The 25,867-nt window shown below is 39.7% G+C and overlaps 1 protein-coding gene across 2 annotated transcripts in view; it reads left to right on the top strand.

Annotated features, from left to right (window-relative positions):
• pcf11 (PCF11 cleavage and polyadenylation factor subunit) overlaps positions 1-23,268 on the top strand; it is a 43,404-nt gene extending 20,136 nt beyond the window's left edge. Inside the window, exons 7-16 of one of the 2 annotated variants that reach the window (XM_080197077.1) lie at positions 3,015-3,201; positions 6,454-8,177; positions 8,674-8,776; positions 10,816-10,932; positions 11,041-11,161; positions 14,111-14,294; positions 15,465-15,620; positions 19,799-19,891; positions 21,990-22,025; positions 22,290-23,268. In XM_080197077.1, the coding sequence (XP_080053203.1) occupies positions 3,015-3,201; positions 6,454-8,177; positions 8,674-8,776; positions 10,816-10,932; positions 11,041-11,161; positions 14,111-14,294; positions 15,465-15,620; positions 19,799-19,891; positions 21,990-22,025; positions 22,290-22,499 (2,931 nt within the window). In that variant the 3' untranslated portion in view covers positions 22,500-23,268. Of the gene's footprint in view, positions 1-3,014; positions 3,892-6,453; positions 8,178-8,673; positions 8,777-10,815; positions 10,933-11,040; positions 11,162-14,110; positions 14,295-15,464; positions 15,621-19,798; positions 19,892-21,989; positions 22,026-22,289 lie in introns of both variants that reach the window. The other variant, XM_080197076.1, reaches the window with a different exon arrangement.
• Positions 23,269-25,867: the final 2,599 nt, after the last annotated feature.

Here is a 25,867-nt window from a genome sequence, read left to right as displayed (position 1 = left end):
TGGACCCTGTAGAAAGTTCTATTAGATCAAGGAAATTCAAAGTTTTACTTGTGTTACGTCTGTGTGCATTTCTGGGTTGAATCAGAAGTTGAAAACCACTTTTCCTCTAACAAAACTAAAAGACTTCAAAGATCTACACATCCACATAACTATTAAATGTATATGACAATAGTTATAGCGCAGAAGGAAACGATTCAGCCCGTCATATCTGTGCTGGTTCTGCAGAAGCATTTCTGCTAGTCTCACTCATTGGCCCTTTAGCAAAGGCTCAACAATTTTTTTTCCCTTCACGTGTTTGTCCAATTCTTTTGAAATTCACAGTTGAACCTGCTTGCACCTTCTCAAGCAATACACCCTGATTTTAATTCTTGTTTTAGTAATAGTCTGCAGCAAAGGCTTCTTTCCTGCTCAGACTTGGAACATTTTCTTTAGTGAAAGTTTTTGCCATAGAAGTAACAGTGATTGAAATGCTTATGAAATATTTTGGGTTTGTGACCGTTCACTTGAAATGCCAATGGTGTCTAATCAAAGAGTTTTGAAGGACACACAAAAAATGATTTTATTAGCGCCTTTAGACAAGAGTTCACCAATGGGAGACATGCAAATAGTAGTTTAACCATCCCATTGCATTACTGGGAGCAAGCACAATTCAAAAATAATCAGAAATGCAGTAGCACCCTGAAGAGTGCATTTCTACTACTTTAGAGGAGTCTGTCAGAACAGGACTGGATATTTGTGTCTTTGAGCATAATCCAAGGAGTAGGCAACGTAATGTTCTCTAGGGAAAGGGCTCATCAAAAAATTGAAAGTTAGTTGGATACCATTTATCTATTTTAAACAATCCACGCTGGTCTTCCTTAATTCATCCAGACGTGCCCAGTTGAGGTTCCTTAAACAGCACCTCCAAACTGACAACCGCTACCATCTGGAAGGATAAGGGCAACAGACACATGAACACCACCACCTGGAAGTTCTCTTCCAAGCCACTCACCAATCTAACTTGGAAATATATCAGCGTTCCTTCACTGTTTCTAAGTTAAAATCCTGGTATGCACTATGATTATCTATATCACAGGTGACTGCAGCTGTTCAAGAAGACAGCTCATCAACATCTTCTCAAGGACAATTAGGGATGGGTAATAAATGCTGGCCTAGCCAGCAACACTCAGGTCCTGTAAAATGAATTTAAAAATGTACAACCGGCCTTTCTATTGTGTCCTTCATCAATTTTTTTAGCCCATCAAGAATCTCAACTACTTCCATTTTTACTGACCTGGCAGTATCTTCCCCCTTGGTAAGACAGGTGCAAAGTATTCATCAAGAATCTCAACTTTGTCCTCTGCCTTCAAATACACATTTTTGGTCCCAAAGCAATCCCACTCCTCAACCAGAGGTATTGTTGGGCCCAGTGACATAATGCAAGTGTTTTTGCAGTCATTGGTAGTGACAGGCAGCTTTCATGGGAAAACTATCTGTTCTTGTTGACTTGTTGAATGTTTGAAAACTGCTTTATGGGTAGCCTTGAATGATATCCAGTGGAAAGTCTAGGGTTTGTCGATAAAGTGGTGGGAGCTGAGGAGTTGGAAATTTTGTGTATCATTTACTGAAAGGGATCTGGTTCAAAGAATAGATGAAACAATGCCTTTCATCAGGAGGATTTCTGATTTGCCTTTCAAAAATTGTTAAATGACTCAATAATGGAACGCAGAGCCATAGATTCACATTTGCTTATTGGATGACATGGTATAGGATAACAAGTTGTCAGAACTTGTGACAAAATGAGTGGCAAATTAGCAGATAGAGTTGAAAGTATGAGGTCATCCATTTTGGACCCAAGAAAGATAGATCAAGTATTTTGTAAATAATGAGCTACAATAGGTACATTCCTGTGGTGGGACTGTTCAGAACAAAGGTCATAATCTTAAAATAAGAGCTAGGCTATTGAAGGCAACATCAAGAAGGGATCTGCTCACACAGAGGTTTAGTGGAAATTTGAAATTCAGTTGCCCAGAAAGGTGTTGTGGCTAGGTCAATTGAAAGCTTCAGAACTGAGATTGGTAGACTTTAGGAAATAACATTAAAGGTTATGGAACTAAGTTGGTAGGTTGTCAACATCCGTAAAGACTTCCAACTTGGAAACGAACTCACATAGTGAAAGAAAATAAGATATTACAATACTATGATTTTTATCACTTGGATACAAGAAACCAGATGTTTATATTTGTGTATAAGAAATGTGAAAATCTAGTTCAAGATTTAGGACAGTGGACTATAATACATTATGGCAGAGTTGGGAAATGGCACCTAAGATTATGTTCATTATTCTGCTAAAGGAATAGAATCCCAAGTTAATTTCCATCTCATGCTTGAAATTAATAATGGCTTGTCAGAACTTTAAGACATGTCTGTAAATTCAAAGAGTTAGTTAATGCAGACATTTGCTTTGGTATCACATGGGAAGAGTAGTTGACAGGCCAAAGAAACCTTTTGTTTATGCATCAAAGTTAACCTTTTAATCAAATGAAGAAAGCCATTTATGTATTGCGTGATAATTCATTCAATTAACATGGACAGAAAATAGTTGCTATTGCTGACAATTCTTGTAAATTACTGAATAGATTCCTGATTGGTTACTTGAATATTTATATTTCAGAATATTCCATGATTTGCTGACAAGCTCTTGACCATTCTCAGTTTTCCCTTTCCCTTCGTTTCTTTTAGTGATGATTTCTGCCTATAAATTTATAGGCAGTGGTAGCACTGTGGTACACCTCAGTGCACACCTCCAAACTAGAGGACTAATTTTAATGAGTATAGCTTTTCTGAGCGATTGGAAATTGTGATGGAGACATCACAGTGCAATTTTGTAACTGATATCCATACAAGTGCTCTTTCTACCAAATTCAGTTGCTGTTATGTTCATTGAAACGATTGTTCGGCATGCTAAAAGCTGTTGATTTTAATTAGCCCTTGCATTTTGCTTATTCAAGTTTATAACCTTTTTGTTTTTGTAGGCAAATCAACGACTAGCAGCTGCAGAAATAAGTTATGATGAGTTCCTTGTTGTTGCTCATCAAATCAATCAGCTGTTCCAGTATCAAGAGGAAAAGAGTAGATCTGGTGACTGGCAAGCATCCCATGTTACCCCCAGAGGTTTTAAAACTGAACTGAAAGGAGAATCTCCATTAGCTAGAACCCAAGGTAAAGCTGCACTATTATCTGAAGCAGAACTAAGCTATCTTGAGCACATGTCTAAATTAAAAAGAACCAGGGTTCAGTTAGAAAAATCACATGAAACAGAATCTCGTTGGAAAACAAGAGAGGCTCATAATAAAGATATATCGGATGATCTCCTGCTTAGTGTAAGAGAAGATGGTGACCAAGGGAGCAAGTCTCCAACAATGAGCAGCACTTCATATTCACTTATTGAAAGACATGATACAAGAGGTTCTGGTCAGGAAAGAAAACTTGGAGAAAAAAGAGAGGCAAGTGAGAGTGGACGTGGACATTACAGTGAAGGAAGACACTCAGACAGAAGAAAATTGGGTGACATAAAACCTTCAAGACGATCTCCTGTTGGTGATAATAGACAATTGCATGACAAACGCGATCATGTATCACCACTTCGTCAACATATGAGTCCGTTGATAGATGAGGAGAGAAACCAAAGTAACATACGTGATAGCAAAAAGCATGGAGATGAAAAGTTGCCGATTAAACAAGTGAGAAGTTCTCCCATTCCTGAAGATCGATACAAAACAGATTCTAATCACGGGAAATTGTGTAATAATTGGACAGAGTCAAGAAATGAACACAAAGATCAGCGGCAGGGGTCAAAACATCCCATGGTTGAAAGAGATCTTCAAGAATTTGGTCCAAGAGATGGACAAGGTAAATTTAGAAAAGTAATTGAAAGCTCTTCCAATTTGCCTGTTAAATTTATTCTCTTTCCTGGGTCACAATGTCAAAACCAAGCATTTCTTCTGAAGTTTATGAATATTCCTTTTGGCAATGGACAAGACTAGGCAGTTTCCTATTGACATACGGAAGTATCTGTGCTTGCATCTCTTAATTATTCAAGGTCAGGTCAACCAGGATTTCAAAAAAAACTTCTACCTATTTTCTAACTTACTGAAGCTGTAACTCAAGTTGCAGATGGTGGTTTGTTCAAATGGCAACAACTTAAGTGGCAACTGCTATATTTTTCACAGAACATAATTTATGGGCATAGGCAATGGTTGTCAGCAGTCATTGGCTCGTGGAGGCAACTCAACCAAGTATTCTTTCTTTTCATATCTGACACCTGCGCTTGAGGGGTAAAGTGTTATTTGGCTAGCGAGTGAGAACCTGACTGACGTGGTGATTCTCCATCCATTTCAAGGCTGCTAATGTACTACAGCAACCCTTGCTGGGATCAGTTAGGCACAGAATTGACTTGGGCCTTGTAACATAGCATAATCTTGAACAATAAGCAATTTTCCCATTGAATCATTGCAAATACTTTCCACTCAAAAGGCAAAATACATCCATCCTGGTACTATTTTCATAGCTGCAATCCTTCAGATTTGCCCATCTTTCTGGAAGTTATTTATAGTTTGCCACTTGCATTGGGTTTTACAGGAGAAAAATCACACAAGGATTTTTAGTTTTTGCTTGTGGCATTGACATTTGCTTTGTTGAATACTCATAGCTCTGCAGTAATTTAAGACCATTCTCTATATATTAGGCTAGTGAATATTTGCAGGCTATTTCACAGATGAAGCATCATCTTGAAAATAGAAGGAATAAGCGCCTTCTCCAGTATTCAATATGATCATGGCTGATCCTGCATTTCAACAAAATTCTGTGCTCTCCCGTACCCCTTGACATGTTTAGAGTCTAGAAATCTTATCTATTTCCTTTTTAGATGTTATTCAAAAAGCTGCCTCCACAGCTTTCTGTGGTAGAGAATTCCACAGGTTCATCACCCTGAGTAAAGAGGTTTCCTCCTCTTCTCAGGCTTAAATGGCTTACTGCGTATCCTGGGACTTCCAACCTCCACCAGTCAGAGGAAACAATATTCCTACATCCAATCTGTCCAGCCCTGTCAGGATTTTATGTTTAAATTCAATATCCCTCACTTTAAACTCCAGTGACTGCAGACGCAGCCAGCATAATCTTCCTGTGTATGGCAATCCTGCCATCCCAGGAATCAGTGGTGAACTTTCACTGCACTCCCTTTATGGCAAGTATATCCTTCTTTGGCTAAAGAAATCATCACTGCACACAGTACTCTCACCAAGAATATGTATACCTTCAGGAAGTTATCCTTGCCCCTGTACTCTTACTGTGATGAAGGCCAACGTATCATTTGCCTTCCTAACTGCTTACTGTACTTACATGCTTGCTTTCAGTGGCTGGAACCAAGGACACCCAGATCCTTTAGTACAGTAGCATTTCCCAATCTAGCATCAGTTAAGTAACATTCTGCTTTTATGCCGTAAGTGGATAACTTCATGCTTATCCACATTATACTGCAGCTGCCATGTATTTGCCAACTCGTTCAGCTTCTCTAAATCACGTTGAAGCCTCTTAACATCTTCGTCAACACTCCTATTCCTACCAACTTCTGTGTAGTCAGTAAACTTGGAAATGTTACTTTTGGTTGCCTCATTAAAGTCATCGACGTATGTTGCGAATAGCTGAGATCTGAGCGCTGATCCTTGTGGGACTGCACCTGTCCCTGCTTGCTGGTTTTTAAAAAGACCCATTTAACCCTACTCTCCATTTCCTGTCTTAACATATTCAATGTCTGTGCATAAACATTTTCCAGCATGGGTTACTGGACAGTAATTGTATGTGAAAATATTGGGAAGATCTTGTCCCTGTTCTCACCTACTCTGTCTGCCAATCTCAAAGCAAATGGGCATTGAAGCCAGCTATTGTGTCGACTACTGCTCATCTGTCTTTATTAAATAAAAGTATTGGGAGAAGCTTGTTTGTTGATAAAGAAGTTTATTGAATACCACATCAACTATCACTAAAGCTACAAATATTGGATAATTATCACCAGAATCCCTAATATGTGCATTGATCCCTCAAGTTGAGTTTGTGATTTGCAGTAGAATCATATTGCAATGTATTTCTGGAATGGTTTTTGAATTGTAATATATGTAACTCATAACTTTAAAAGAAATATCTTCAATTTTCTCAATATTGAATGGGAAGCAAGTCCATTAATTTCTAGTGGTACAGAGGCTGCTGTGGCAGGAGACAAAGGTGGTATTAAAATAAATGTCATTAAAATGCGTAGAATTAATTATTTTCTGGTTTCAATGAAATCATTGATTATAAGCAGATCAGCAAATGGTGTTTTATAATGAATATTTTGCATCAGTCTCTGAAGCCTGCTCTGCCCTAAGAGCTAGTGTTTAAGTCTGTCCAAAACAATAATGAATGTACTTTCTTTTTCAGACATAAAAAGAGAAGAGCCAAGATCTCATTGTGATCGTCATACAGAGGAAAGACCTGCTTATGATGCACCACAGAGAAGCAGTGGACTAGTTGAAAGTTCAAGGTTAAGATCTGGGGGACTTGAAATGCCTCAGAGATTTCGAGAAGTTACGGACAGAACAGGGCAAGGAAAATCTGGGTCTGCAAGAAATCTGGAAAAATTGAGAACTGATGATTCCATTGAATCAGACCGGGTATGGCTTCGTAGTCGAAATGGCTCTCCAAGCTGTGATGGATGCATTGCTGGATCTAGGATGAGGTTGCAGGAACCCCCTGAACAAGTTATTCAGCCAATGGATAGTGCCCCTGAGCAGCCTCGTCATTGGATCGAGGGTATTCCCAGGCAACTTACTGGACACTTTGATAATCTGAGTGGTTCCCATGCTGGACAACCTGTTGCATGCTTTGATGGCCCACACCGAGGACAGCCTGGTGCGTGCTTTGATTGCCCAGGGACTTTACACCTAGGGCAGCCTAGTGTACGCTTTGATGGTCCATGTGGCCCTCGGCCTGGGCAGCCAGCACTGCGGTTTGACAGTTCTCGCCCAAGACAGCCTGGGCCACGTTTTGATGGACCTCGTATGGTGCCTCCTGGACCGCGTTTTGATGGTCCTCGCCCAGGGCAACCTGGACTGCGCTTTGATGGCCCGCACCCAGGACTGCCTGGGACACGCTTTAATGGCCCTCACCCAGGACAGCCTGGAACGTGTTTTGATAGTCCAGGTGGTCACCCTGGGCAGCCTGGCGTACACTTTGATGGCCCACAGCCTGGCACTCGGATTGATGGTTCGCATCCTGGGCAGTCATGTAGTCACTTTGACAGTCCAGGTGGCCACCCTGGCACACGCTTTGGCCCACACACAGGCCAGCCAGGCACACAGTTAGACAATCCTGGAAATCATCTAGGGCATCCTCGCTTTGATCCACATTCTGGGCAAACTGCCATGCACTTTGATGGCCCACATCCTCGTCCGTCTGGCACACGCTTTGATGGTCCAGATGGTCTAGGGCAACCATGCATGCGTTTTGAGGGTCCTCAGCCTGGTCCCCCCAGTATCCGTTTTGACGGCCCAAGTTCTCGACTAGGGCAGCCTGTCACACGATTTGATGGTCCACATCCAGGACAGCCCAGTGCACATTTTGATGGCCCTGGTGGCCGCCCAGCACAATGTGCTGCGCGATTTGATGGCCCACAAATGGGGCAACCTGGCACACACTTTGACGGCTCAGGCAGCCATCCAGGCCAGTCTGCCATTCGTTTTGATGGTCCTACTGGAACTCGGTTTGACATTATTCCTGCACAGCCTGGTGCATATTTTGATGGTTCTCGTGGGCCACAATTTGAAGGGGCTTCGATGCATCCTGATCCTAGATGCAGTGTTGCTGGTCATTTGTTTAATGGTCATCCTCCAAGTTCACAGTATCAGGGAAGAGTATTTGATGGACAGTCTGGACCCAGATTTAACATGCCTCAAGGATCTCATTACAATGATTCTGCTGTACATGGAGCAACAACATTGGCCAACCCAGTCTTTGGGCCTGCAGGTCCTTGTTTTGATGGTCAGACACCACTGCCTCGGTTGGCAGGACCTCACAATAATGATCAATATGATCCAGCATGTGGAACGTTTTACAACAATAACCTGCCCACATCGTTACCTGAAGGCATACGTCAACTGCAGTCTGTAAGTATCAATATTTTTAATTTTTTATGGGGTAAAATCTTCAGTCAAAAAATTATTTATAATGGATGGGTAGAGATATACTTTTGTGTTGTGAGGATCTGAAGATCCCAACAGCAATCATGGGAATTGGTTTGTCATCGGGTGAGAGTTTAGATGCCATTGAGATGACTGTTTTAGTGGCACTTGACCATGCACTGTTTTGTACATCTGATTCCTCCTGTGATCTGTGTAAGAAAGCACTCTGCACAGACGAAACAATGCTGAAATTTAATATTGAGGCTAATGTGTATATTTTTTAAATGAGGCGTTGAAGAACTGCTAGTGGCCTGTAAAATTGTATCTAGTGCCTTCAGGAGAAAAAAATTAGAATATTGAAGTGTGGGGAAAAATTCTCATCAGCCTCTTTGATACGTGAAACAGCATAAATTTGAAATGTAATCTTTGGATATTTTCATGATCATGATGATTTTCATGAATTTCTTTTTTATTTCCTTAGGTTAATGCCATGACTGGTTTTTCTCAAAATCAGACTCCTTTTAGTCAAGGCCAACAGTACATACCCCCTCAATCTTCTGTTCCAGTTACACAAATCCAGCAAGGTATGTATATTCTGCAATAAATTGGACAGATGAATTTCTTATAATTTACTTTTTAGATTAGAATCCTGAGTGTATAAGAGGCCATTTGATCCATCAGGTTTGCACTGACTCTCTGACAGAGTATCTTACCTACGCTGTCTCCTCTGTCCTATCCACGTAACTCAACACATTTTCCATGGCTAATCCATCTAGCCTACACATGGTGGGGCAATTAAGGAGGAATTTAACATGGCCAGTCCACCAACCTGCACATCTTTAGACTGCGAGGAATTTGGAGCACCCAGAGGAAACCCATGCAGACACGGGGAGAATTGTGCAGACTCCACGCAAGCAGTCATCCGAGGCTAGAATTGAACCAGGTTCCTAGAGCTGTAAGGTGGCAATGCTAATCATTGTGCCACTGTGCTATTCTTTCTTCCATGTACCGTAAGTTGTAGCCAGGTCTTAATTGCAAAACTATACCCAAAACTCCTTTTCCTCTCGCATCATCTAAAATTTATATACCTCTTTCTCATGACTCCAATTTGAACCCCTCCATTCACGTTTCTTCCTCTGTCATTGTACTGAAACTTGCTTTATCAAAACTGTGAATCACATGTAAACTACCCCTCTCATCCTGCTGTATTGTCTGCAGCCTTTAAAGGTTGACTGCACCATCTTGCCTCAATGCCTTTGTTCTGTTGTCCAGTAGCTCTTGACTAGTTTTATTCATACGTATTTAGTTGTAGTAAAAAAAAATCACCTGCAATGGCATCTCTTCCCTCTCCTGTGCCATTACCTACGTAGTCTTCCAAAGGTCTATTCTTACCTTCCTCCAAATCCTCGCTTTGACTCTGCTGCTGCCATCGTTGTCATGCTTCTCTGATATGTCAGAAGTTTCCTCCAATTAAATATTGGTAGGGAAGAGCATTATCTTTGGTCTCCAGGACAAAGTCCCATCTCCTTGCCGCTGACTCACTTTTTCTGACCACTGTTGTTAGTTTGCAACAATCCCCTCCCTGTCCCCACTAATCTGCTGAAACCCTCATCCAAACTCAACTTGCAATTCCAGTTATGTTGTCCCAGTGCTCCCTACCCTCTATCTATCACAGACCATCTGTCACTTAAGTTTTGCTTTCAGAGTGCTGACCCTTGTTCTGCTGTCTGATTCCATGGTCAGTCCTTAACATTACCATTAACACTCCCTTTGTTTTGTGCCTTGGCATATTTGCCAAATCTCTCCAAACTGCACCTATTCCCGGTGTTCTACTTTGCTCTGCCCCCTCTTAAAATAAAATTTGTAATTTCTCCCTCCTTTTAACTCTGAAGAAGAGTCATACAGACTCCTAATGTGGCAGTGCAGCTTGAAAATGCTCATCCTTGTTGTCAAATTCTTGTCTGGCATTACTGTTCCCAATTTTTTTCACCTCTCCCTTTGCAATCCTCTGAGATCTTGGCATTCTTTTAATTGTTCACTTTTGTGCATCCCTAGTTGCATCACTAAGTTTGCAGCTCTGCAGTGGCTTGGTTCTAAGCCCTGAATTGATAGATCTTCAATCCATGAGTAAGTTCAACCAGGCAGAGTAGTGTTGGTGGATGGTGACTGGTTGTACCTCCATTCAAGGAAGAAACAGGCAGAGCTGATTTGGGATGGAAGTGTAGATGGAAATAATGTTTTAATACTTTATAGCCATAGAGTCCATGGGCTTTAAAAAATGTGCAAATTGTAACTTATGATAGGTCTTCTGGTAGCACTATTTATGTAATTTTGTCAATAATGGTGAGAAAGATGTTCACTTTGAAAAAGTGATTCTGTAAATGTTTTGCATTAAACTAGTGTATTATTCAAGAACTGCCTAACATTAGCTTTATAGTGTGAAGTCTTGGATTTGAAATAGCAAATAACTTTTTGGTGCTAATAAATTCATACGGTATTATAACATCCACCTGCTTCGGTCTTTCTAAATTCTGTTTGCTGCCAAGTTGGCTGCTTGAGCTAATTCAGTTAAAGTTATGACTTATTTTTATCTGTTGTGTAATCAAATATTATAATGTTACAGGATCATCTTTTGCACCTTTGGATAATCATTTGGGGCAGCTGGATGTTAATGAGCTGTTCTCCAAGCTGCTTTCTACTGGAATTCTGAAACCAAATCCAGTAGAGTCTATACCAACACGTAAGTTTTTTTCACAAATTTTTTTTAAATGATTCATTCAGTCTGTCATTTTCTTCAGAAAACCTAAATTGAAAGTACAACTTCATTGTTTTGTTTTAACCAATTTAGAGTCTGAAATGTTTCCAGAAGGTGATCCTCAAGCCCAAAATATAATTGAAGATGATGAGGAGGAAGAAAATGAGGAAAGCATTCCAGATCTTACTGGCTTTCAAATTGATGAATTGAAGCAGTAAGTAATTTCTAATTCCTGACGTTGAACTCTGCATTCATAAAGAATGTAAATCTTGAAAGCAGTTTCTATCAAGTTGAGACTATCTGATCAGGCTTAGACTGATCCAAGTATACTTTAACTTTTTGTTAACCTTGACTCCTTTAAATCAATGATACTTCACATTTTTTTCATTTGTTTACTGAAGATAATTGAATAGAATGGGAGGGAATGGTCCCTCCGCCAGCAAATAAAAATGGTTCTTTGCGATTGGTGACTTTGGTTATGTGCTGTGTGCTTGTCCACAGGGCAAATCTGGGGTTGTTCTGGAAACAAATCTTATTTTTCTGGGGGCAGCATTATTAGCACGTACTAGGAAAAGATTTACCTATTTATTGCCAAATAATTTTCTTTGTGATTGGTTAAATTATTAAATTTAAGTTTTTGAACTTTTAAATTCACAGCAATTAGTGCTAACTGCTTGGAATCTCTCAGGACTGAATGGCACTCAGCTTGTCAGACCTTTGCCAGTTTTTTGAAAAAGCTATTTAATTAGCCTGACTCCTGTTTTCATACAGTTGTGCTAACTGTTCTTTTAAACTCCCTTGATTGAAGTGAATGGATTTTTATATACATTAGTCAAGGCCTGCATTATTTTGATCAATTCACTTAGTTTAATTGATGCCAGACCTGTTTTTTTTAAGATGTTCAGATTTTGAAACCTTCTCTCGAAAGATGGCTGTGCTAGCTGCTGATATCAAGTTACTTTGACAACTGCATAGCCTATTTTGAGTTGAGACTACTTTGAATTTTGATTTTGTTTAAAGCAGTGCTTTAAAAATAAGTAACTTTACTTAATGCAATTGCAAAGAAACACAAGGTTCCGAGTGCAACTGCATGTCATAGAATCAAACACAGTTGTACAAAAAACGCTAGTCAACCAGGTATGTTTACTTGCTGGTCAGTATCATGGGCCAACTTGCAGAGAATTTCTTTCTAGTTCATTTTGTATAATGTTTGTGTTTTCACACCTTAATTGCATCACTGGGTACTTCAAAACTGCAATAAGGCAGTTTCTATATACCCTCAGTATTAGGAATAATGATTTGTATATTTAGTTGATGATTTGAGGAAGATGGTTTTTATAGTTAGAGCATAGAACATTACAGCACAGTACAGGTTGTGCCGAACCATGTCCAATCCCAAGGTCAAGCTATCCCACTCACTATAATTCCAGTATGCTCCATGTGCCTATCCAATAACTGCTTGAAAGTTCCTAAAGTGTCTGACTCCATTATCACAGCAGGCAGTCTATTCCACACCCCAACCACTCTGAGTGAAGAATCAACCTCAGACATCCCTCCTATATCTCCCACAATGAACCTGGTAGTTATGTCCCCGAGTAACAGCTACATTCACCCAACGAAATAGTCTCTGCACGTCCACTCTATCAATCCCTCTCATCGTCTTATAAACTTCTATTAAGTCCACACCTCATCCTCCTCCACTCCAAAGAGAAAAGCCCCAGCTCCCTCAACCTTTCCCCATAAGACCTACTCTCCAAACCAGGCAGCATCCTGGTAAATCTCCTCTGCACTCTCTTTCCTATGCTTCTACATCCTCCTTACACTGAGGTGACCAGAACTGAACGCAATATTCCCCAAATGTGGTCTCATCAACGTCCAGTATAGTTGCAGCATAACCCCACAGTTCTTAAACTCAAACCCCCTGTTAATAAACGCTAACGCACTATAAGCCACCTTCACGACTCTATCCACTTGAGTGGCAACCTTCAGAGTTCTGTGGATATGAACCCCAAGATCTTTCTGTTCCTCCATGCTCCTTAGAAGCCTGCCTTTGACCCTGTAATCAGCTCTGAAGTTTGTCCTAACAAAACGAATCACCTCTCACATATCAGGGTTAAACTCCATCTGCCAGTTTTCGGCCCAGCTCTGCATCCTATCAATGTCTCTTTGCAGCCTGCAAGAGCCCTCCACCTCATCCACTACTCCACCGATCTTGGTGTCATCTGCAAATTTACTAACCCACTCTTCAGCCCGCTCTTCCAAGTTGTTGATAAAATTATTGACAAAGTTGTCTTTGACATCTGCCACTAGTGAGTAATCTGTAAAATGCTCTCAAATTTTTCGTCTGGCTGGAGAGACATCCTTTGTAGGACTAACTTTCTTTGGCAGGAAAATTATGCATCCACAATGTTGATGATTGAGGAGCTGGTTTGGTTTACTTTGAAGTTCAGTCAGTGTAGGAAGACTTGCATGTGCACAGTTGTTTGATGTCAGAATCTCTAGATCGGTTGAAATACATTCATTAAATGTAATTCAACTCCTTGTACAAATATGGTTCTCCTTTAGACATAATGTAAACTGAAGAATCCTACTGTATTTTTCAAAACCACATGGAAATCAACCTCTTCACTAGTATGAGAGCATTAACTGCATTCAAAGATCAATTAGCCATCTACTTTACGTCTTTCCATGCCCAAGAGTTAGAAATGGTGGAGGATGTTTGAAGTCTATTTATTGGTTCACAAGTAGGTTTACATTAACGCTCTAAATAAAGTTAGTGAAAATCCCCTACTCGCCAGACTCTGGCGCCTGTTTGGGTACACTGAGGGAGAATTTAGTGTGCCCAGTGCATCTAACCAGCACATCTTTCAGACTGGGAGGTAACTGGAGCATCTGAAGGAAGCACATACAGACAATCTTTCATATTAAATTTTTGATTCCGTGCAAGTACAGTGTGTGTTGAACAGAGCAATTTGTTGAGAAGAACTTGATGTTTATTGAGTCTCCACTTATTAAATAATTGTGATGGGCGTTTTGTGACTGAGCACATTGTGAAAGTCCTTAAAATGTTTCATTTCTATTACTGAGCAAGATGTTTTATATAATTATTGAACATTACATTTGCTGATTATTAAATATTGTACTATTGATTTCTCTTGAACAGGAGATATGATGGCGTTATCAGCCGACTATACACAGGCATTCAGTGTTACTCGTGTGGAATGAGGTTCACAGCATCGCAAACTGATGTTTATGCAGACCATTTAGACTGGCATTATCGAATGAATAGAATGGAAAAGGACATCACTAAGAAAGTCACTTACAGAAAGTGGTACTATAGTTTAACTGTAAGTTTTTTTTGAAAGTATGAAATTTTTCCAGCACAAGATTTTGGAGCTAGTTGATCTGTGACCTTGAATGAACATGAGGAGTCAGGGCCATGTAACCTATTCAGCTCGAATAACGTTGGGTAAGGGAGGATAATTCGATCCAATCAGTGAGAAGGCTGCTGTGATGAGATGGTAAAAATAGAAATTAGAACATAAAAGATACAAAATAAAATATTGGATTGACATTGGGGAAGTAAACGGGCTGTAATTTTCCTTGGATTAAGGGGTTCAATGGTAGTATCCCCAATTTTATTGTTCAGTAGATGGTGGAGAGCACTACTGGTGGGCTTTGGGGCCTCTTGGTGAAAATGGGAAATGAGTACCAGTGCAACCTTAAATAGTCAGTGAAAGGTTGTAGGATCAGGGGTATTGGATATGTGATCTGTGGCAGGGTGGAAGCCAGGGTTAATTTTCTTATGGTGGGACTGATGCAGTTGATTTCCTGCCACAGGGTACCCCCTAGTTTTACTTGAAAGCTGCTTTAGAGTGCTACCTGATTTTTCGTGAAGGCTAAGTCAGTGGCCCTATGATTTTTAATGGAACCTAAAATACTGCAAGTTTTAATTCTGTTATGGAGATCGGGTTGGTTGCAGTCCTTCATTCCTCTCCACGTCTTGTTCAGACAGCCTAGTCATTGAGCTCTAATGGAATGATCTCAACAGCTTCTTGACTTGAAGGAAATATTTCTCTATTCAATCAAATTTTCAGTTTTTCATAAGCATTGATTTTAGGTGAAATTTTAAAAACGTTAGGAAATAGTGGAAATCTCTTCCTGCCCTGTGTGTATGGGACTATAATGTATTTGAACCTGGCTATATTTAATCCATCTTCCAATGCAAAACTTGCAATTCTGCCCACTGAAAATTGTTTTTACAGCAATGTGGTGTTTTGAATATTCCCAAGATCAGATCATGTAGCTGGTATGTATTTGCCTTAAATCAAGCTGCCTTTGGGACTTAATTTTGATCAGTATTCAGTTTTATCAGTGTGTTTATTTGAAGAGGTTTCCTTGAAGAAGGTTGTAAACATTGAACTGTAACAAATGGTTCGAGATTTTGTAAAATGGCAGAAATGTTGAGAAGTTCAAACGTTTGATTTTTGAAACATGTAATGCTTGCATGTCCTCAGGACTGGATAGAGTTTGAGGAAATTGCTGACCTGGAAGAACGTGCAAAGAGTCAGTTCTTTGAGAAGGTCCATGAGGAAGTTGTGCAAAGAACACAAGAAGCTGCAAAGGAAAAGGAATTCCAAAGTGTTCCTGCTGGACCTGCTGGAGTACATGAGGTAGATTTGTTATGGAAGTGGATCTGATTGCATATTACGACAGTTTTAGCAGATTCCTTGAATAATACATTTTGCTTAAATTCATATGAAAGTCATCAAATTTTGTCTTTTTTGTTTGGGTAGCCATTTTATTTACAATATTGAATACTAGAATAAGTATTTTCCAGATATGGATTGCAGTAAGTGGCGGGAATAAGAGTTTAAAACTTAATGATTTGGAGGTACTAAAATTAATCTATTGCTTTTCTATCCAAGTTGTTTGTTCTCCATTTTTTCTTGATAGGTACTTTTATGAGACCACTCTTCTGTACATCGTATTGAATGTCGATTAGCGTGGCCTTTCAGAGCTCATGCCTTTGTTTTGAGCCCAATATATTTAAAGGGCTGCAGATAGTTAGTTCGACTCATTGTCAAATTGGTACTGTATGCACTCAACTATTCAGCCACCAGGTTGCCTAGTGAAACACTCCAGCCCTATACTAAGCACAGAAAAGTTGGATACACCATTGTGCCTTATCTAAAGTATTTGCTAAATTAGAGTGAATGTTCTAGCCTAAGAATGGCATATAAATGACGGGGAAAAAAAAGAGCAAAACAGGCTGTCCCAGAAATGTTATTTATTTGAGAATTAAACTTGACATTAAGTGTTGCAGAACAGTATCCCAGAAAATTGAGTCTGTAAACTCTAGTGCTGACTACTGCTGGATCTTGCTCCCCACTATCAAATATCCTAGTTTTACCCAGATGGCATAGACAGATCTGCAGTGGCCATTTTACTCTACATCTTTTTAGGTTCCCTAGTCCTCCCTTCTACTGGAAATGGTGATTGGTTCCTCTTAGAGGGAGAAAGATAAACTGGACGAAGGAGGTATAACTGATGTGTACTGCTTTACAAGCTTCATGAGAATTGGAGAGCAGAAGCTTGGCTGCAGCAGTGGTTATGCAAGTCAATGAATTGAATAGTTTGATTTTATTTTAATAACTTGCTGTGTATTGTTAGTTATTTTTAAAAAAGTTATAATTTAATTAGTATTTCTCATTGCAGTTGATGTAGAAACATAGGAATTGTTGTAGTTTAAGCATTACTAAATCTTCTGTGTTCTTTAGTTTTTAAATTATATATCTCATTACTGAACAGACTTTTGGGCTTGGTTCATCTACAGTAGATGCAATAGCATTGGTATTTGTCATTTTCCATTGACTGTCATATGATCAAATTTCTAGGAATACTTAAAACATAGTTGTCTCTGCTAATAGATTGGACCACATGTCTCCCAAGATTCCTCAGGCTTCAACTTATGAGTAGTCTCAAATCTGATATTTTGAGATTCATAAGAACATAAGAAATAGCAGCAGGAGTAGGCCATCTGGCCCTTCGAGCCTGCCCTGCCATTCAATAAGATCATGGCTGATCTGTCGTGGCTCAGTTCCACATTCCTGCCCTCTCCCCATAACCCTTAATCCCCTCGCTTATCAAAAACCCATCAACCCGCATCTTAAAAATATTTAGCGAGGTAGCCTCCACCACTTCAATGGGCAGAGAATTCCAGAGATTCACCACCCTTTGAGTGAAGAAATTCTTCCTCAACCCCGTTCTAAACCGCCCCCCCTTTATCTTGAGGCTGTGCCCCCTAGTCCTACTGTCCTTTCTGCGCGGGAAGAGTCTCTCCACCTCTATCCTATCCATCCCATTCATCATCTTATACGTCTCAATGAGATCTCCCCTCATTCTTCTAAACTCTGACGAGTACAAGCCTAGTTTATTCAGCCTCTCCTCATAGCTCAACCCCCTCAACTCCGGCATCAGCCTAGTAAACCTCCTCTGCACTCCCTCCAAGGCCAAAATATCCTTGCGTAAGTACGGCGCCCAAAACTGCACACAGTACTCCAGCTGCAGCCTCACCAATGCCCTATACAGCCGCAGCAAGACCTCCTACTTTTATATTCAATCCCCCTCACTATGAAGGCCAGCATCCCATTTGCCTTCCTGACCACCTGCTGCACCTGCAAGCTGGGTTTTTGCGACTCATGCACAAGGACCCCGAGGTCCCTCTGCACCGTCGCCTGCTGCAGTTTTTCTCCACGTAAGTAATAGTCCTTCCTACCATTATTCCTACCAAAGTGGACCACCTCACACTTGCCAACATTAAATTCCATTTGCCATTTCCTGGCCCATTCGCCCAGCCTATCTAGACCCTTCTGCAGACTCTCCATACCCTCTGCGCAATTTGCCGTTCCACCAATCTTGGTGTCATCAGCAAATTTCAACACCATACACTCAGTTCCCTCCTCCAGATCATCTATATAAATGGTAAATAGCTGAGGCCCCAGCACCGACCCCTGGGGCACTCCACTAGTCACCAACCGCCAATCCGAATAGCACCCATTGACCCCCACTCTCTGCCTCCAATTGACAACCAGTCCTCTATCCACGCTAACACCCTACCCCCAACTCCATGCCCCCTGACCTTCTGCAATAACCTCTTGTGAGGTACCTTGTCAAACGCTTTCTGAAAATCAAGAAAGACCACATCCACCGGCTCTCCTCTATCCACCGCCCTAGACACATCCTCATAGAACTCCAGTAAATTTGTCAGACACGACTTCCCCTTAACGAAACCGTGCTGCGTCTGCTCTATCAAGCAATTCCCCTCAAGATGCCTCGCTATTTCCTCCTTGATGACAGATTCTAACATTTTACCCACAACCGACGTTAAACTAACCGGCCTATAATTCCCCGCCTTTTGCCTGGCACCCTTCTTAAACAACGGCGTAACATTAGCCGCTTTCCAATCTTCCGGCACTTCCCCGGAATCCAGCGACATCTGGAAAATAATCACCAAGGCATCCACTATCACCTCCGCCATGTCTTTCAGAACCCTCGGATGCATTCCATCCGGTCCTAGGGACTTGTCCACAATCAGCCCCTCCAGTCTGTCGAGCACCGCCTCTCTAGTAACAGTAATGTCATTGAGACCCTCCAGTCCTACCACCTTTCCATCGCTAACACCCGGCAAATTATTCACGTCCTCCTCCGTGAAGACCGAAACAAAAAAGTTATTCAAGACCTCAGCCATTTCCCCATCCCCTACCACTAAGTCCCCCTTCTCATCCTCTAAGGGTCCAACGTTCACCCTAGCCAGCCTCTTCCTTTTTATATACTTATAAAAACTCTTGCTGTCATTCTAGAGGGTTATATCTTGACATCGGATTCTAGAGGGTTATATCTTGACATCGGATTATAAGAGGGGCATTTAAAGCAAGAAAGGAGAGGTTTAGTAAGTTGAGGATTTTTGTTTATTTTATGCTTGGTAGGATAAAATGGTAAGAGAGATACAAGCATAATCCTTGAGCACTGTATTAATTGGAGAGGTGACCCACACATGAAGGTTGGGGAGCACATTAAATATTTCCTGCAGGGTAAGGAGGGGCACAGACTGCCACAGCCACCACCTTCCACAACAAAATATATCTACATGCATGTCTGGAATTCCAAACACAAGATTGTTGACATTTTGATATTCTCTTTGACTTGGCTGCCATCTTTCTCGACCACATTTTTTGCTTTTTCCAGTTCCGCCACTGCTTCTTTAAGAAACAACAGCTTTTATCCTTGGCTACACCGGGTCTCTACTTTTGTCTTATCCAGCTATTCCCTTTCTCCCATGTTCTCTCCTTAATTTGCAACCATTCAGGTATGTGTTAGATTCCCCTAGCTTGTCAGCTTCATCTGAAGTATTGCAGGCTGAGTTTGGTGTAATCAAGACAGAAAGGAAAAAACATCATTCTCCAATACATATTTAATACTGGTGTTGTAATGAGAAACCTCCTGGACTGTTTTTATTAGGTATGCATTCACATATCTTTGACCACATTAAGGGATGGTCACCAAAAGTGTATTAGGAAATATTAAGAGGATTTAAAAGTGCTTTTGTATGAATCAAACGTTATTCACAGAGGTCCAGATTACCAATCCACCCCTTTAATGACGAATGTAAGAAGACAATTGCAGTCCCATTTGAGTCTTTCTTTTCAATATTGAGAAGCATTTGGAAGTTTACTGTATCCTAAATCATGCTGCATTGTATTTCTAGTAAAATAACATCATTGAACTTTTTAATAAAAAAAGTAAATACTTGGCCCAAGTTTATTAAACACATTGTACTCTTATCTGGCAGGTCTGTGAAATCTGCCAAGAGGCTTTTGAGCAGTACTGGGATGAGGATGAGGAGGAGTGGCATCTGAAAAATGCAGTTCGTGTGGATAATAGAGTAAGTACAGAAAGCCCAATTATTCAATATCTTGCTCAATAGTATGTATAAAAATGAGCCATCATTGTGTACAAATATTGGTACAGTTGCCATTTGAAATAATACTTTAGCTGGGGTCTCGTTCTCACTTTTACTGATTAACACAATAGATTATTGTGGTAAATAATGGGCAATTGTAAAGAAAAATTGCATTTATGTTTTGTTGTTTACAAGTTTCAATTGTTTCAAGATACTTCATTGCCCATGAAATACTTGAGTGTAGACAGACATGTTAGTATAGGCAGACATATTAGCCAATATAAATGACCAGGAAAATAATGTATAGATATGCAAGATAGTTAAAATCTTAAATGAATATCTTCTGTCCTACTGTAGCTGCATTAAAGTTTCCAATTTGTTTTAAGTAGATTTGATTAGCTTGCTATCCAAGGCAATTGATATGTGTTAGCTATGTGAAACCTGCAGCTGATAACATTAGACCAGAGCTTGTGGAGCAGGACATCTTGCATCATACAATCTTGAACTTTTCTTGGCGTGTTTCAGATCAAATTTCTTTTTGTATCAAAAGTTGCTGGAAATGCAAGCTGATAACTGTTTGACAAGTACAACAGGGCTCTGGGAGCTCCGTGAATGGGGGAGATGAAAGTACATCATCTAAGATATAAGGATTGAGAAGAAAAAGAAACCAGTGAGGGTGTATTAAAGGCAAATGAATTAAGTCAGAAAAGAGAGGAAAGATTGGATTGAGGGGAGGGGCAAGGACAGAGGAAAAAAATTTTCTTTCAAAAAATAAAGACTCCACAGTTAAAGTTGTTTAATCTCTGGGCCAGAAAGCTTAAACATTCTTGTGGAGTTAATAAAATTTGTAACGTTTTGGTGAGTTTAATGACGAAAGTATTGTAATGAACATAAGAACATAAGAAATAGGAGCAGGAGTAGGCCATCTAGCCCTTCGAGCCTGCCCCGCCATTCAATAAGATCATGGCTGATCTGTCGTGGCTCAGTTCCACTTTCCCGCCCTCTCCCCATAACCCTTAATCCCCTCTCTTATCAAGAACCCATCAACCTGCTTCTTAAAAATATTTAGCGAGGCAGCCTCCACCACTTCAACGGGCAGAGAATTCCAGAGATTCACCACCCTTTGAGTGAAGAAGTTCCTCCTCAACTCCGTTCTAAACCGCCTCCCCTTTATCTTGAGGCTGTGCCCCCTAGTCCTACTGTCTTTTTTGAGCGGGAAGAGTCTCTCCACCTCTATCCTATCCATCCCATTCATCATCTTATACATCTCAATGAGATCTCCCCTCATTCTTCTAAACTCTAACGAGTACAAGCCTAGTTTATTCAGCCTCTCCTCATAGCTCAATCCCCTCAACTCACCATGCTGATGTTATCTGTGAGGGCATCTTACCGTGAAACACCAGTTTGTGTTGGTGTATATTGTTTTTTGAAATGGTGTGAGAAGTCTCATGAATGCTTACTCATTTCCAAGAGTAAGCATTCCTGAGTCTCAAAAATTAGCATCTGCATGCTTCCCCCTGATCAATTGGTCATCTCGGTAAGCTACTTCCTGATGATAGGGTTATTTACATCTGATCTTGTCTAGATATCTGCTAATCTCATTACTGGGAAAAGGACACATCTCATCAACCTCTTTGAATGTGGGCTGCTGGCAGAATCGCTCTTGTTACTAGGTGGCTCCATTGTTCCCTTTATTAGTCCTGGGCCTGGTTGTTACAAGGCAAATACGTGCCAGTACATATCTTGCAAGTTCTCAAAGATAACGGAGGATTGAAGCAAGATCTTATTCATGTAAAGTAAATGGTGGAGCAGTGAAATGGCCAGCAGGTTCTGGAGATTGACCTTTTAATTAATCCCTGAGTGATTTGCGCAGAAAAAGTATCATTATCATGTCATTACCTTTGCAGTAAAATTCAGTTCACCTGTGTTAATTTCAAATGCTAAGCTATGGTTCTAATGTTACTTCTACTTGATTTATTTTAACAAAGCAAAATAATTCTAAATCTATGTAATGGCACAGAAACAATCACTAATTACTTTTATCTTTGAAATGTGAGCTGATATAATGTTTTTCTTTTAGACATATCATCCAGCGTGTTATGAAGATTACAAAAATGTGAGTATAAACCAGTGTTAATGTTTTTACTGGATCTAGTTATTTTGAATATCAACATATTGAAATATTCATGTACCAAAGTACAATTGTTTTACAGCAAAATACGCTTGGATTATGTGCAATTTTTCAAAAACATTTTGTAGCTGTTTAGTGGGATGATGTATAGTATTGTAATTACTTTTAAGTGTATAAAATTCAGCTAAATTTTATCATTGGTTTATCAAATCTTCATACTAATGTTTTTTCATTGCTTTCCTTTTTCAGGCTTCATTTACGGATACAACTCCATCTCCAAGTGAAGCTCCTATCGAAAATCCTCTACATTCAGTTATTAAACAGGAACAGTTGGATAGTAGTTGCAAGACCTCAGATCCCACTAACAGCTGTAAAGATGCAGAGAATGAAGGGACTTGTGTGTTGACAGATAATAAAACTGAAAAAGATGCTGCATCTGTGAAAATGGAAACAGTCTAGGTCTTCCTTTGATGAAGAAAAATGATTTTTTTGTTCACTATTACAAACTTGAGTATTACAAGAAACCGATACAAGATGAATGGTTGGATTTGATGTATCCTTTTGTATGAGGGTGACTATCGTATGACACTGAAGTGATACTACCTCTTGCTACGTTGAAATCATTGGGAAACATGCAAAGCAGCAATAGTACATGCTACCTTCAAGGAACATGTCAAATTTGAACCTCCCCTTTTGTTTTATATTTTATTATTTGAGGCGGGGATCTCAGCAGAAGTTATATTGAATACATTTTGGTATTTGTATGTTCAACTGCATGTGCAGTTCAGGTGTGTATTACTGTGTGAGTGCTGCAAATGAATGAATGCACTTGAGGAATGAAAACGTTACTTTTGTAAGAATGTAAATTCTAAAAACAATAAAATATTTTTGAAATATGTTTTGTGTACAGTTGATGGAAAGTATTTAAGTTAATTTTTTTTAAATATTTATGGTGCAATGAAAATGGATACTTCGGTTTATTTAGGAAATAAAATTTGTTACAAAATTACAGAATCTGAACTATTGAAAATAGAAATAAAACTATTGATATTTACCTGACATAAAAGTTATTTTGTTTTTCATGTGGATTCCTGCATTACTAGTTGTTTTGATAAGTTAGTAAATCTTCATACAGCAAAACGATCTATGCACCTGAAAACAATGCAGTGTTGAAACCATTCAAAGTTAACCTTGTATGTACTGAACTAAATAAACCGTCTGCACAAAATATTTCTCTGTTTTCGTTTTTATAATTCTCAATTGGAGCAACATAAAGTTAAGATGCTTATGTTAATATGGCTAATTTATTGGCATTTTTAAAGATTTGGTATATTTTCTTGAAATATTTATTTCAGATTTCTGCCAGGCAACATTTTGCACAGCTTTCCAACCACTGCATTTTAATTCTGGTATGAACGAAAAGTAATCATTGGGTAAAGTAAAAGTAAATGGTCTTCTGATTGAAACTTTAATTAATGTGTTACATAAGAATGCAAGTGGACTTTAGGTCTCTAGAGTCCGCTCTTTTTATAAAGCAAGAGGTAGTTTGCCCCACTCTGAGAACTAACACTTAACCAGTCAGAGTACCTCGTCCTACAATCTGTAAAAGTGGGTGTGAAGTGGTACAGCATTTAGTGGTTAAAATTAAAATAACAAGTAACAATTATGTTAACTAAACTATTAACAAACCGAATAAAACACTTCCAATGGAATGCTGTTCAATAAATACAATCCCCATTTATTAACAAAAAAATATAATTTTAGTCTCTTTTTCTGGGCCTTTTGATTCTTTGGTATCTTTGCTATCGAGATGGTGCTTTCTCATGACAAATGAAGCTAAGAGCTGTTACTCTGGCAGTTGCTGTCTGCGTTTGTCCCACTGCCACCTTATTTTTATGTGATGACATATCAATACCCCCCACAATGGGATTGGTCCTAGCTTGCCATAACCTTTAAAATTTAATAGGTTCTTGGTATCTAAGTGCCTAATTGAAATTGATTGGCTGACTTCAAAAGCCTGTTGCCTTGGTGACTGCTTGGCCTTTCAATATAAATGTTTCATTTTGGGCACTCTATGTACTTGCATTTTTTTTAAACTTCAAAAGAACCACCTTTTTAAAGAGACTTATGCAATGCTTTCTGTGTAGCATTTTACAAACACCAATCTAGAATTACTGTATTCAACTTTGCAACACCTCTCCCCTTAAGGAAAAAGGAACCATGAAAAAATTGCTTCAGTTTTCCCTATCAATTTTGTGATAAAGCATCTGTGATAACATTTTCACAACCCACAACATGTACAATCTGTAAAATAATTGCTCATAACAAGACTCCAACAAAACAATCTGGTGTTCTTGTCTTTAAATCTTTCCAGAAATATCAAAAGCATTGTTAATGGTATACACAATTGTTTCCAATGCATTGTTTATGTACATTAAAATGTTGTAAGGCCATTGTGAAACTCCATAACTTTCAATTGTTGAATTTTTTTCTGGTGGATATTGAGTTTTTTGAAAAATAACCAATTTGGTCTTTCAATTCCACAATCATTCCTGTAACAACACAGATGTTGCTGGTGACGTTGAAGCATTTCAAAAAGTTTGATGTGGCTCAAACAAGTGCCTGTGGTTAACACTGTGTTTTAAATTCTCACATGCCTCCTGGCATTTTTCCATCCACCAAAATTTCATGTTTCTTTTAACATCCATCAATAGTGCTACTATGCTACTAAAGTTTGATACAAATTTCCTGAGAATCTGCTCAATCCTAAAAATCCTAGCACTTTGAGGATGTTCTTGGAAATTCGTCAATTCCTTGCAAGAGTCCTGCTAAATCGTTTGGTCACTCAGCTGGAGCTGGGCCTGCTTCCAGAGTCACAGTGTGGCTTCTGCAAAGGTCATGGGAGTACTGACATTTGCTGCGCACCAACTTCAGGAGAAGTGTCAGGAGCAGAATTGCAAGCTCTACACAACCTTTGTTGACCGTGCAAAAGCCTTCAATAGTGTAAGCCGACAAGGCCTGTAGAGGATCATGTCAGAGTTCAGCTGCCCCTGCAAATTCAGTCATGATGAGTAATAGCAGATGCCTTCGTAATTATCAAAAATTGCTGGACTCTGAGGAAGTGCCGGAGGATTGGAAAACAGCTAATGTTACACCACTGTTTAAAAAATGGTAGCAGACAAAAGGCAGGGAATTATAGGTGGGTTAGCTTAACGCCTATAGTTGGAAAAATGCTAGAATCCATCATTAAAGAAGAAATAGACACCTAGAAAAGAACGGTTTGATCAAGCAGACACAGCACGGATTCGTGAAGGGAAAGTTGTGTTTAATGAATTTACTGGATTTCTATGAAGATGTGACTAGTGCAGTAGACAGAGGGGAACCGGTGGATGTGTTTTTAGATTTCCAGAAGACATTCAATAAGGTGCCTCACAGAAGGTTGCTGCAGAAGGTTAGGGTACATGGAGTTGGGGGTAAAGTTTTGGCGTGGATTGAGGATTGGTTTTCTAATGGGAAGCAGAGAGTTGGAATCAATGGATGATTTTCTGGTTGGCGGTTGGTGACTAGTGGAGTGCCGCAGGGATCGGTGCTGGGGCCTCAACTGTTTACCATATACATAGACGATCTGGAGGAGGGGGCTGAGTGTAGGGTAACAAAATTTGCTGATGACACGAAGATGAGTGGAAAAGCAAATTGTGTGGAGGGCGCGGGAAGTCTGCAGAGAGATCTGGATAGGCTGAGTGAGTGGGCAAGGACCTGGCAGATGGAGTATAACGTTAGCAAATGTGAGGTTATCCACTTTGGTAGAAATAATAGTAGGAGGGATT

This window comes from Carcharhinus amblyrhynchos, chromosome 10 (assembly GCF_965287045.1).
Source record: "Carcharhinus amblyrhynchos chromosome 10, sCarAmb.v2.hapA, whole genome shotgun sequence".
Lineage (NCBI taxonomy): Eukaryota > Metazoa > Chordata > Chondrichthyes > Carcharhiniformes > Carcharhinidae > Carcharhinus > Carcharhinus amblyrhynchos.
The sequence above is the reverse complement of the archived record's forward strand: the minus strand, read 5'-3'. Positions and strand labels throughout refer to the sequence as shown.